Genomic DNA, 13,603 nt, shown 5'->3' on the forward strand with positions numbered 1-13,603 from the left:
CTCATAAAACAAATTGCAGTGTAGCAAGTAAGGAGTCCACAATCTGGTGCATGACTAAACCTGAGTTCTCTATTTTCTAGTCTTTGTTGGAGATCTGCTAATTTAACTTGATGTACACATGTGCTAGGTATTTTTGTTACTTTTAAAGATGACAGTAAGGGTGCAAGGAACCCCTCTGCACCACAACGTGAAGGTTTCTCAGTGGTTTAGGACAGTGCTAAAATAGTATACCATTTGCATGTTCACGAATAAAAATGAATTTTAATAAATTGTATAACAATCAGAGGCATTAATTTAATCAAGAAGAATGCACAAGATCGTCGTCAGACTCATCCTATCACTAATTCCACTACTCCTACACTTCAGTTTGTGTGACGTGTCAAGAATCTGAGAAGACTTCTTAATACTACCCAAACAAGATGCACTGATCAAAAGGCTGGGGTTCAGTCCAACATGCACTGCATTATATAAAGAAAACTTTTATTTCATATTTACAGAGAATACAGCACAAATTCTTTTTACAGTGGGTTAACGAAAAGAATTTAATGTGGCAAAAAGAACCTAAATTTCATTTCTACACTGTAACAAAAGCACTACCAGGGCCGAAGTTCACAGAATACGGTAATGGGCTCGACTCCATGATCATTTCTTGCCCTGCAAACACAACAGCAAATGTTAAGGCTTTCAGAACTCACTCTTACTTCCAGTATGCTAAATTTGTGTAATGACCTTGGTCTGCTTGGCTGTGGAGTCGCAGGTTATCGTGCTGTTCAAGTCCCTCTCACAATTTGCATATGCCATCCCTATTCCAAACCCAGTACCGAGGATGATGGGCCAACTTCTTCCTGCAACATAATATGGAGACTGTATTCCAAATTATGGGGTTTGTCATCTAGAAGCAGTTAATATTGCTTTATGTATAGAATTATTACTTACAGGAGTGGCAATTAACGACGTACATATTTATTTGAAAGTCCACATTGATACATATTGGTAACAATTTTCATTCACATATAACTTAGGCTACAGGATTTCTCGGAAGCCTGTTAAACCAAATAGTTTTAATAGGCACCCCTTTTCTCACTTGATGACTTGAAGGTAGATCCAACCTTCCAAATAGTCTAGTTACTAAAGTCTCCCCCCCCCCTACTTTCGAACGAGTATGGACATTCTGTCTAGAAATGTCACAAGAATATAATCAGAGGAGATTGAACACCATCAAACAGTGAATAACATAATGATTTAACATCTGTTGCTAATTACTCAAAAGGAAACAAGAATCCCATTAGTCTACTAGTCCCTGCACGAAGATCTTCACACAGTACAACATCAAAATAAGACAGCTGTTCACTGTGTACACCGAAAGTTAAGTGAAACTGAGCCATGTCAATTCGAATTCTATATTAGACTTCACACTTTATTCGTGATAATTTAGGCCTATCGTTTTATTGGTTGCTTAAAAGGAAGTCACCAAGTCCATAGGTCAGCTCGAAAAATGTATACAGAAAAATCTCGAGCTTTTAATTACAGTTATGAAAAATCGCTCGGAAAAGATCATTTATGGTCTGTTTGAATAGCTTGTGAATGAAATCTTCAACCATGGTAAATGGCACAGGCACAACCACCAATTAACACAATCTAATAAACGTTTCACTTGACTTGGTCCTCAATTTATTACACTGAGAAAAGTTGCGAGTTAATCTTTAAGTCACAATTCATTAAATACTACATACTTACGTTTAAAGAATAACAATGATACTACTGACCCTACAAGTAGTCCTCCTCCTAAAACAAAACAGAAAATGTCTTGTATCAGCCATTACTTACTAATATACAGTAGTGTATTCTACAAGTAGGTATGTGAAGCCATGCCATTTAAGAAATACAAGTGGTGTGGTAGCACAGACCTACATCAAGTTCATATCAGTGTAGTCTGTATTAAATACTTATTTGGTAATTCTCCAGAAAAGCTACAGTGAAGGGAAGTCAATTTTCTGTTGTTTCACTGATTTCTCTGAGATGTAGGCCTATAAATAAAGGAATTTCTTTACAATTGCGTTGCCACGTTAAGATACAAATGTATTTACATACGTTGTTTCTAGTCGCATCCTATGTACCGTAAACAAAAGTAAAGTTGAATGTTGACACCAATTTCGCATCGAAATAAGGGTGGAAAGTTGCTGTAAAGGTGGGGGGGATGCGAGGTGGAATTTCTCCGTTGAGGTAAGAGGGGTAGGCAGTTTATATATCTAATTTCCTTACTGATCGGTCGAATCAATGACAGGTTAGGTTAGATAAGTTTAGTTTTTGGTATACCTTGCATATAGGCCTACTTACAATTGTCTGAGAATGTCATTACCCCACCCAAACCCCTCTCCCACGCTATCCCATAGTGTCTTGGTGGAGTGGGGCGTATTCTTGCTGTCCACCTTCCTTCGGTAACGCCATTGTACAGATTTACCGCCCTTTCCTCCTACTTGTTACTAATTACCAACAAAATATGCGAGAGATCCAGGATAAATTACTAGGACAATGGTCCGTTCTCATAGTATTGCGTTTTGGACCTCTCGAGTGTTATATTGGGGGAATTTTGAAGTAAGAGGGAAAGGGTGCAATCCATGTTCTGGAGTTTATCCTCTCCTAATTTAATCAAACCTTTAACTCGCAATATTTACAGCATTACAAACCAACGAAGGTAAAAGACTGTCCAATAAGGACCTCACGATCAGATCCTAGAACTAGTATGTGCCAAATATAGTAAACCCACGGTGCCGTTAAAGTAAATAATTACGTATAATTTGCCACATGCATGCAACAATTTTTAATATAATTACTTCTATAGAGTAGTATCTGTCAATTAGTTCAAAGTAAAATTTTAATTGCAACAAAAAACACTTCTGTAATACTGTCCATACTATCTCCAGCAATAAAACTCACTCAATGTAATACAATCATGAAACTTACCCATTTTTAAAACCGCATCTGTTAAACATTTATCCCATTTTCTTCCCAATTCATCTTCTGCAAACGTCGCTGATGCTGCCATTTTGGAAATCCGAAGAAATCTTCATGAATGTATTTTATAGAAAATGCCACAAACTTATGTTACAGACCCAAATCCGTCCAGCCATCGTGAACACACCTGTCCTCCAAACATAGTAACATCCGCTGTCCAAAGATGTCGCAGACATCACTCCACAGAATTGATGAAAATGTAGGAAATATACTCGAAGTCTAATTTTCGTTCACTAGGCCAGCAGAATTTTGGATACAATTTCGCGATCGTAATCGTATATGTAATGTGTATTATTTTCATAGCGCAAGACTGCCGCGGAGACATCCATCACAAGACAAAAATCCAGCTCCATTGAATGGAGATAAATCTTCGCCTACACTGGGAATCGAACCAGGGACCACTGACTTGAGAAATGCGCTTGCTATTTTCAGAACTACAGCGGCGGACGCATTCTCTACCAGTCACTACCGTAGAATATGATAACCCTATCCATATCAAAGACGTTTTGTAATTTTAACCGCAGTTTTAACGACTGTGGTTTAACCATCCATATTCCTTGATGGTAATCAAAGAGCATCAGGAATGGATTTGCCGGATTTGCAATAGACGACCATGTATTACGACGGCCTTACGTCTCTGCCAATGATGTTGCGAAAATTCTAGTATGGCGACGTATTAATGTGTGAAGAAGGGTAGTATTGTTGTGGATTTAAATTTTTTGAAATTAATTTACAATGTTGAAGCATATTTCTTATGCAGTAACTTTATATGACTTGTGAGCATTGTGTCTGATTACAATAAGATTCTACCTTAGTTTCAGTAATGATATTTAAATAATTCTACGTAAATTGAGGTTAGACATGGCTAAAATTGGACTTTTAGTACTCACAAATCCAACGAAGCTTAGGCGTATTTTGCCTGTTGTGAAGCAACATGTGATTAAAACATTGTATGTTCAATTTTGTCCTGGAAGACAACGTTTGATAAATCCATCACCTACTAGTGAGACGGGAACAAATGGACCTCATCATGGTCCGGCAGTAATAGGAATATATTCACAAGCGACAGCAATTTGTCAGAATCTGGATGTTCGAGTTTTATTATCTGGTATCAAAAACCCATACATTTCTACAATCAATACAAGAAAGAAAATCGAAGTGGTTATATTTGATAGAGTTTTTAATAGCGATGATGTTGACCACTTTTTACATTCCTGCCTTGTAAACGCAACACGTAAGTGTGAAATCGTTACATTGAATGGCAACGAAGAATCAGCTGCCGATGATATTGGTATTCCTAATCAATCTCATGTTGCTTCCAAATTGTCTGGATCATTTGGTGTTGATGGAGTCCTGCCAAATAAACAGTTCAAAGTTTATGAGAACGTGGTTCTGGGAGGAACATTTGATCGCCTTCATGCTGGTCATAAAATTCTGCTGAGTGAAGCAGTACTACGTTGTACAAGAAAACTTACAGTTGGCATCACAGATACTGCAATGTTAAAATGTAAGAGAACAAGAATTTCAGGATTTGTAAATATTTCTCGGGTAAAGCAGCCTTTTGAGATTTCCTTGTCTCACGACTAAAAACTCACAGTGTTTAGTATCACAAAATAGAAAACTCTTTCGTGAATACCTGTTATTATGCAGATTAGTATTTGAACCCCTAAAATAGATACATTGTTACGAAGAAAGAGATCTTCAGGCATAACCCATGATTTGTACATGATGTAATCTTCAGACATGTTGATTTATTACGTTATATTTATGTTATGCTGTGTTTAAACTGTGTGCAGTACGAGACTTGTGTATGTTTACTGTTTGACTAGACACCAGGCTGTAGGTGATAGTAGACTGTGTGTGAGTCATTCAGTTGCTCCATTATATAATAAGTGTGAAATTTTGTTTGTCAGTCTGGCTTGTAGGCAGTACCACTGCTAGCTGTTTGATGTCAGATTATAATGGCTTGTAGACAGTACCACTGCTAGCTGTTTGATGTCAGATTATCATGGCTTGTAGGCAGTACCACTGCTAGCTGTTTGATGTCAGATTATCATGGCTTGTAGACAGTACCACTGCTAGCTGTTTGATGTCAGATTATCATGGCTTGTAGGCAGTACCACTGCTAGCTGTTTGATGTCAGATTATCATGGCTTGTAGACAGTACCACTGCTAGTTGTTTGATGTCAGATTATCATGGCTTGTAGACAGTACCACTGCTAGCTGTTTGATGTCAGATTATCATGGCTTGTAGGCAGTACCACTGCTAGCTGTTTGATGTCAGATTATCATGGCTTGTAGACAGTACCACTGCTAGTTGTTTGATGTCAGATTATCATGGCTTGTAGACAGTACCACTGCTAGCTGTTTGATGTCAGATTATCATGGCTTGTAGGCAGTACCACTGCTAGCTGTTTGATGTCAGATTATCGTAGCTTGTAGGCAGTACCACTGCTAGCTGTTTGATGTCAGATTATCGTAGCTTGTAGGCAGTACCACTGCTAGCTGTTTGATGTCAGATTATCATGGCTTGTAGACAGTACCACTGCTAGCTGTTTGATGTCAGATTATCATGGCTTGTAGGCAGTACCACTGCTAGCTGTTTGATGTCAGATTATCATGGCTTGTAGACAGTACCACTGCTAGCTGTTTGATGTCAGATTATCATGGCTTGTAGACAGTACCACTGCTAGCTGTTTGATGTCAGATTATCATGGCTTGTAGGCAGTACCACTGCTAGCTGTTTGATGTCAGATTATCGTAGCTTGTAGGCAGTACCACTGCTAGCTGTTTGATGTCAGATTATCGTAGCTTGTAGGCAGTACCACTGCTAGCTGTTTGATGTCAGATTATCATGGCTTGTAGACAGTACCACTGCTAGCTGTTTGATATCAGATTATCATGGCTTGTAGGCAGTACCACTGCTAGCTGTTTGATGTCAGATTATCATGGCTTGTAGACAGTACCACTGCTAGCTGTTTGATGTCAGATTATCATGGCTTGTAGACAGTACCACTGCTAGCTGTTTGATGTCAGATTATCGTAGCTTGTAGGCAGTACCACTGCTAGCTGTTTGATGTCAGATTATCGTAGCTTGTAGACAGTACCACTGCTAGCTGTTTGATGTCAGATTATCATGGCTTGTAGACAGTACCACTGCTAGCTGTTTGATGTCAGATTATCATGGCTTGTAGGCAGTACCACTGCTAGCTGTTTGATGTCAGATTATCATGGCTTGTAGACAGTACCACTGCTAGCTGTTTGATGTCAGATTATCATGGCTTGTAGGCAGTACCACTGCTAGCTGTTTGATGTCAGATTATCATGGCTTGTAGACAGTACCACTGCTAGCTGTTTGATGTCAGATTATCATGGCTTGTAGACAGTACCACTGCTAGCTGTTTGATGTCAGATTATCATGGCTTGTAGGCAGTACCACTGCTAGCTGTTTGATGTCAGATTATCATGGCTTGTAGACAGTACCACTGCTAGCTGTTTGATGTCAGATTATCGTAGCTTGTAGGCAGTACCACTGCTAGCTGTTTGATGTCAGATTATCATGGCTTGTAGACAGTACCACTGCTAGCTGTTTGATGTCAGATTATCATGGCTTGTAGGCAGTACCACTGCTAGCTGTTTGATGTCAGATTATCATGGCTTGTAGACAGTACCACTGCTAGCTGTTTGATGTCAGATTATCATGGCTTGTAGACAGTACCACTGCTAGCTGTTTGATGTCAGATTATCATGGCTTGTAGGCAGTACCACTGCTAGCTGTTTGATGTCAGATTATCATGGCTTGTAGACAGTACCACTGCTAGCTGTTTGATGTCAGATTATCGTAGCTTGTAGGCAGTACCACTGCTAGCTGTTTGGACTCACATTATTATCATTATGAACACGTGATGTGTTTGCAGCCAAGTTGTTGTGGGAGTTGATTGAGCCAATCTCAATGCGGATGTGGTCAGTGGAAGAATTCCTCCAAGACGTAGATCCAGATTTGCAGTACGACATTGTTCCCATATATGATGCTTACGGACCCACGAAAGAGGACCCTGACTTACAGGTAACTGCACTGTAACAGAATTGAAGATTCTGTTGCTTTAATAACTATGATAAGAAAACAAAGAAGCCAGCAAAGCGAGCAACTATTGAAAATACAGTCAGGAGCTATAGGGCACAGCAAACATTCCTAGCAAAAATCATTCATCAACAGGAATGGAAACTATGCCTGCTGTGAGCACACACTAGACAGGCATTTCCAACTGCTGACTGTGTGACGTCACACGTCTCTGCTGTCAAGCTCTTTGGGTAGAGAAGAGATGGAGATGTTTAAATAGCAGAGACGCATTACTGGCTCTGCTCCGAGAGAGCACAGGTTGCCAGTTGGAAATGATGCACTAAACGAAGTGCTTGGCATCTAGGTATTGGGATTACGAGCTCAGAGTTAATAATATATAGGTTATCTGTTACTGAACTTGCTGTGCCTTTAAGCCATGCAGTCAGCACAGGTGAAGAAATCAGTAAATTCGCATAGAAATTAAACAGAATTCTTGCATATTTCTGTTAATTTTAATGTAACATTTTCCTGCTTTGTTTCCTGGTTGTTTATCAGGGGGTTCGTGCAATAGAGGTAATGGGCATCCTTGTCTAATCCTGCGGTTGATGGATTGGAATTCTGAGAATTCAAAATCGGTTTTTATTTTTTATACTTGTCTGTATTTTTGTAGATATTATAAATGACTGCAATGTTTTGATTTGGAACTCCATTTTCTTTCAATATATTAAATAAAATGTCTCAATTTAATTTGTCAAAAGCTTAAAATATGATATCTGACTATATTATTTCATGCCGATGGCTGTACTGTGACAGACAGCAATCATGAGACGTCACAAAATGTACATTCGTTGACGATGATCATAACAATAATAATAATAATAATAATAATAATAATAATAATAATAATAATAATAATAATAATAATTTTTAGGGAAATCCCGATTTTAAAGAATAATCTCTTAAGTCCCAGCGAAATTACCGTAAGAATAATGTAATTAATCCCTGCTTTTAAGGAATACTTTAATAAGTAATCAATAGTATGCCTACCAGCATATTCAGTAGCTCATCTCAATTGATAGTTATGTGGCAGCATTATTCTTTATGGTCTTGTTTTGTTCTCGCTAGTTGTGTGAATCCTCTTTCCAAGTTTTGCTCGTTTATGCTGTTTATGCATCATTATATGGTGACTAAATTGAAGAAATTTACTATTGGGCAGAAAGTGAAAATAAGGGTGTCGAGGCTAATCCTAAAATAATGCTATTGCATAAGGTAAAAAAGCATGCTTGCCAACTGCTTCATTATGGGGAATAATGAATCAATCTTCTTAATGTATCCAGCTGTTTGCTGACAACATAAAGTCCACTATAGTCCACTGTAGTCTATTCAGTTGTTGTTTTTCACGAGAAGGGAATAATGAAGAAAAAAGAAGAAAATTTTAATGCCAAGTTTCAGTGTGGTTCGAGTTCAACTAAATGGAAAAACTTTGTGCCTCACCATTTGAAGAGTTAGAAAATATTATAATGAAATGTATTATAAATAATAATTATAAGCCTAATTAAATGGTTATAATGTTTGGTATATAACACACATGTTAGTACTAGTTATTTTAGCCTTTCCTTCCCATTTTATGTAAACTCCCTTTTAAAGAAAACTCCTATTTAAGGATAAGAAAAGTAATCTCTCAGAGATTCGTTAAAAAGAAATTCTACTGTAACAATAATAATAATAATAATAATAATAATAATAATAATAATAATACGGGGGTGAAGACACTGGAAGACGCAAGAACCACGCAGTTCTGAAGATGGCTCCCAAGCCAAAACTAGTCCATTAAGGTATTTTTAAACTTAGTTCAAGTTAACACGTGAAAGTCATATGTATATTTTTATTCCTAAGCCAAATAGTGTCAAAAGTTGTGTAATCAAGATGTATATGGATAATAGTAACAATCATTATCGTCATCATCATCTTGTTGAATTACGTGTAAAATGGTTTTTCTTCACAGTATTAATAATAAGAATGGTCTTTGTTGGCCATTACAGCCACGTTGCTTTAATTTGCACTAGCTTATTGTAGTCAGTGCGGAGACACTGCGGGGTGGCCTGAAGGTGAACGAGGTGCGTCAGCACAACCAGCTGTCAACACTGGACATCCATTCGGTGGACCTGCTGGAAGCTCTGCCAGAGCAGAAACAAGATGAAGAGGAGGAAGACAAAATCAGCTCAAGCAACCGAAGGATGCGGCTTCTGGGGACACGGCTCCGTGTGCCTGAGGTACGTGCGTGTTGTAAATCAAGAAGTAAAGAGTGTTTGGCTGTGAAAGTAATAACGTATCGAGTTTTATGAGAAGACGATCTTATTTTTGAACCGAGTCACTGCTGAGCATGACACGTAGTCTGCTGCCTCATTACTCTGAACTTACTGCCGCCAAAAACAAATCTTTCATTGTAGGGACAGGTGAAAGTCACTGGGGAGCAGCTGTATGCTGAGTTGTTGCAGCAGGGGGCATGTTTGTTTTGTCTGTTGTCTTCTTAAGTTGATGGGTAGTATGCCTTTCTAGTCCCAGAATATGCCACCACTTTCTGTGTGTTCAGAATCCCCTTAAACTTTCTTGGTTTCGAAGGAGGTCTGAGATGTTGCCAATCCATAATTGGCACTGTGTTTCAGGGGTTCCACGAGGAACTCTTGTGTCATCACAGATTCGTCCCCCTCTTGCTCGTAGGGATAAAGAAATGTTAAGCCTCCTGCCATTCGGGTGTTTTGTGTCCTGAGGGAACCACCTGTGAAAGAGAGATCTTGAGATTTTAGGAAAAATTTTTTAGTTCATCAAGAGGAAAGTGTCTGGTTTACAAATTTTGTAAATTGACTTTTGTTTCAGTCCATCTCTCAAAAGAGAGGGACATCTGAAATGGTGACTGTCGTAAACATTCAGTCTTCCTTGATAAACTTTAAATATGAGTTTTTTTTTTAATGTTTCCCATAGTTTCTTGTTCTGAAACAATGAACTCGATGTCATATTGTTTATATTGCATATTGCTGAAAGTTCTATCTTGAAAATTTTCTATAGCTGTGCTATTCATTACAATACTTAATTTTTTTCTGCGTGGAGAAACTTGAGATTTTAACATCGTAAAATTTCATATTTGTAGTATTTTTATAGTCCGAGTAAAGAGTGTGGTTTATTACTTACTGCATAATCCTTGGACCCGAGTCTGGTCAAGAGTTGAGCAGATAGCGGTAGTGAACTGCTCTGCAGAGAAATGCAAGCGATTAGCACTTTTAGTCAGTTTTGTAATAAGTTGAATTGCTGTCTAAATTACATGCCACTTAAACTTAGACATTTCTGCAGTTTAATAGATACAGAGTTAAACAGTTTTTCATTTTGAGTTATGATGGTTGCAAGGAGATTCTGTTGTTTTTGATTGCAGGCGAGGCCCTCGCTGCCAAAGCAGCCGTACCTAATTGGGCTCACAGGCAGCATTGCGAGTGGCAAGTCATCAGTCAGGGGGCATTTGGAAAACCTTGGGGCTGGAGTCCTGAACTGCGATGCATTGGCGCATACAGTGTACAAAAAGGGCCTTCCCTGCTACTACGCCATTGTGCAGCATTTTGGGGAGGAGGTGCTTGGCAAGGACGGGGAGATCAACCGCAGCGCACTGGGAGCAGTTGTGTTCAGCAGTAAGGTGGGCAGCACGTGCAACCCTTCAGTACAGTAAAGCCTGCCTCTAATGCAATCAGGGAAATGTCTGCTGAAGCCGGCTTCCATTCAGTGGAGGTGTGCTATAAAAACTAAACCAGCACATGAAGTAGAATATCTTCCTCAGTTTGTTACTCACACTGTAATTGAGCACGTGACTCACTCTTTGCAATAGTCAAGCAGAGTTTTCTGCACACAGTTCACATTTTTGGCTGTCTGACTTTCCACAAACATTTTAGCCTGAGGATTACACTAACCATATCTTTCTAACATATTCCCGACACTGCCAAACCACTCCATACTATTTTATCAATGTCTTTGTTTGCAGTTTCTTTAAGTTCTCTTTCTATTTTTCCATTAACATAGTTTTTCCCACAGCTTCAAAATGCCTACTTTCTTCTTTAGAATCTAGTACACTTGAGTTTTATCGATGTTGAAGGTCTTCATGATCTTAACAGACAATTTATCTCGTTTATTTACTTGAAACACTTTTACTCTCAAGCAAAACTGAAAGCAGTATGAAGCAGTACAGTGTAATGTACAAAATTCAGACTAATGAAATCTAGTCACTGGCTGCTCAAATCTACAATGAATATCGTGATATTAGTAAATAAAGCTGGATCCATGTATTAAGAAGTTTTGAGTGAGTAAGCTAAGATTAAGCACAAGTCTTGTTTTTGAAGACTAAAGTAAAGAAATGTAGGCCTACGGGCCTTATTTATTAAAATTTCTGGAAAGAGCAAACAATTACATTTCGAAACACGTAGTCATGGATGAATACTGTCAGGTCAGGTAGTGCTGTACCTTTAAAAATGAATTCCAGAGGTGACTGGCCATTCATTAGCACGGGAATTAAAAAGGACAGAGATATGTAACAATCAAGAAGCAGTTACAGTACAACAAAAGAATTACAAATATATCTGGCTTGACATTTCAACTAATGAAAAAGTTACAACAGTCAACTAACAGCGTGAACTTGTAGGCGCTGATCAGCTGCAAAATGTCCCAAGTGAGATGAACTATGCCCGAATACAATGGTTTATGGATATCCAACACTGACAAATAAAATTCTGTGCACTATATAGGGTGTCTGAAACCCTAAACAATACACTTTGGAACATTGCAAATTTTCTACCTTGATTCCTGTTTAATCCAGGGAATTTAACATGTTTTCCAACTCCCTAAAGTTGCGAGGGCAGAAAATATTTCTATTTAAGACAAATTTCCGTCTAGTGAAGGGTCCGTTTAAGGCAGGTTTTACTGTATTATTTTGTTGCCACACACAGTCAGCTGCTTCTCCTCCATGGTGGCTTCTCATATCAGGCATAAGTTTCGCATTCGCATCATACTAAACTTTGATTGAATTACAGTAAAAACCTGATATAGCGCGGTTGTTGGGGGACATACTTTACCCCCGCGATATATCGGAAGTGATTATCGTCAGGAAATGACAAGTCACATGGAGATGGGTAAAGCCAGTAATTTAATGCACTGCAACACTATACACGAATTTAAATAATGTAATATAAACTAGACACTCGCCAGTTACACAGTTTATTCCATGAAACTTGTTATTGTATTGATTACAAATGTTAATGTCGTTGGCAGGAGCAACTGGAGAAACTGAATGCTCTGGTGTGGCCGGCGCTGTTGGATCTCTTGAAGCTCGAAGTGCAGCAGCTGCATGAGGCAGGCCACCAGGTCGTGGTGCTGGAGGCAGCCGTCTTGCTGCAGGCTGGTTGGGACCAACACGTGCACGAGGTGTGGGCTTGCCTCATCCCCCCAGAGGAGGTAGGCTACGTCATTTTGCCGACTGTTTCTGTCACTTGCTGCATCTGCTGTTGTTTGAGCACCTGGATGCTTTTCTAGGCTGTGAAGAGGATTCGGGAGCGTAACAACTTGAGTGAGAGCGAGGCACTGGCGCGGGTTGCTGCCTCGCCAAGCAACCTGGAGCTCGCTGCCAAGGCCGACGTGGTGCTGTCGACAAGCTGGAGTACTGCCTACACGCAGAAGCAGGTTGGCAGGGCCTGGGCCGGGCTGCAACTTTACCTCTCGAAGTTATGAATCCCACATTTCGGAATAAATGCCGTGTGTACTCGTACATAAATATAAAACTGTTTGTTTCATTCCTGGGTAGCAGCTAACGTTTTTTAAAATGCGACTTAATATTGTACCTTTTCAGCCTCAATTTCGGAATAGTGCTGTATATACATATAACACTAGAATGAGATGGTGTGGTCGGCACCGCGCTCTGACTGCCATTTACTCCAGGAAAGACCCTGCACTCAATTTGATAGGAGAATGGGTAGGCCTAACCTTGGGGCTATTCTGGAAGTTTGGTCACAAGAAAATCCCATCACCACCCGGGATCGAACTTTGGATCTTCCAGTCCATAGACAGCAGCTCTACCAACTTAGCTGTCCAGTTGCCATAAATATCTCTGTCTGTGTTAAAACTGATACTTCATATTCTCTCAAATATATTATTGCAGCTACACTGCCATTCAATGAACAACATTTATTAACAATATTTACAAGAATTGTTGCAATTGTTATAATTTATATTAATTTAGTGATTTAATTTAATTACAAAACTTACTGCCTGAGTGGCCTGCCTAAACTGACCAAGTATACCGAACAAATGTAATAATTTTAGATAACAAAACATGAATTTAGAGTAGCCCTAATTATAACAAAGGTATAAATGACTGAAATTGTGTGCTGTTGTTATATAAATGATACTTCAAAATCTGAATAGATGACTTAAGAACCATAAGGGGCAATTTCTTTACAGATTGTTCTTGGTAAATTAAATTGTCTACAAAAAAAAAGA

At 38.9% G+C, this 13,603-nt stretch overlaps 2 protein-coding genes across 3 annotated transcripts; one reads left to right on the plus strand and one right to left on the minus strand.

The window, feature by feature from the left end:
* Positions 1 to 463: 463 nt before the first annotated feature.
* Positions 464 to 3,444, minus strand: LOC138700866 (MICOS complex subunit MIC10-like). The gene is made up of 4 exons (XM_069827249.1): positions 2,965 to 3,444; positions 1,738 to 1,785; positions 730 to 845; positions 464 to 654 (listed from the first exon to the last, which is right to left on the minus strand). The coding sequence occupies exons 1-4, from the start codon at positions 3,044 to 3,046 to the stop codon at positions 643 to 645; spliced, it is 258 nt and encodes an 85-aa protein (XP_069683350.1). The 5' UTR covers positions 3,047 to 3,444; the 3' UTR covers positions 464 to 642.
* Positions 3,445 to 3,598: 154 nt separating this feature from the next.
* Positions 3,599 to 13,099, plus strand: Ppat-Dpck (Bifunctional Phosphopantetheine adenylyltransferase - Dephospho-CoA kinase). 2 transcript variants are annotated; one of them, XM_069827246.1, is made up of 6 exons: positions 3,599 to 3,708; positions 6,933 to 7,081; positions 9,142 to 9,348; positions 10,503 to 10,757; positions 12,380 to 12,562; positions 12,641 to 13,099. In XM_069827246.1, exons 2-6 carry the CDS (start codon positions 6,968 to 6,970, stop codon positions 12,833 to 12,835), a joined length of 954 nt encoding a protein of 317 aa, XP_069683347.1. In that variant the 5' UTR covers positions 3,599 to 3,708; positions 6,933 to 6,967; the 3' UTR covers positions 12,836 to 13,099. The 2 variants fall into 2 exon arrangements, with proteins under 2 accessions (XP_069683347.1, XP_069683346.1); XM_069827245.1 differs by lacking the exon at positions 3,599 to 3,708 and adding an exon at positions 3,728 to 4,522.
* The last annotated feature ends 504 nt before the right edge of the window (positions 13,100 to 13,603 follow it).

Source organism: Periplaneta americana, chromosome 6 (assembly GCF_040183065.1).
Source record: "Periplaneta americana isolate PAMFEO1 chromosome 6, P.americana_PAMFEO1_priV1, whole genome shotgun sequence".
In the NCBI taxonomy this organism is placed as follows: Eukaryota; Metazoa; Arthropoda; class Insecta; order Blattodea; family Blattidae; genus Periplaneta; species Periplaneta americana.

Coding starts and splice junctions, on each gene's coding strand:
- LOC138700866 (XM_069827249.1), bottom strand. CDS start 3,046: ATGGCAGCATCAGCGACGTTTGCAGAAGATGAATTGGGAAGAAAATGG. Junction 1,786..2,964: donor AGATGCGGTTTTAAAAATGG/GTAAGTTTCATG, acceptor GTTTTGTTTTAG/GAGGAGGACTACTTGTAGGG. Junction 846..1,737: donor ATCATTGTTATTCTTTAAAC/GTAAGTATGTAG, acceptor ATTATGTTGCAG/GAAGAAGTTGGCCCATCATC.
- Ppat-Dpck (XM_069827245.1), top strand. CDS start 3,877: ATGGCTAAAATTGGACTTTTAGTACTCACAAATCCAACGAAGCTTAGG. Junction 7,082..9,141: donor AAGAGGACCCTGACTTACAG/GTAACTGCACTG, acceptor AATTTGCACTAG/CTTATTGTAGTCAGTGCGGA. Junction 9,349..10,502: donor CACGGCTCCGTGTGCCTGAG/GTACGTGCGTGT, acceptor TTTTGATTGCAG/GCGAGGCCCTCGCTGCCAAA.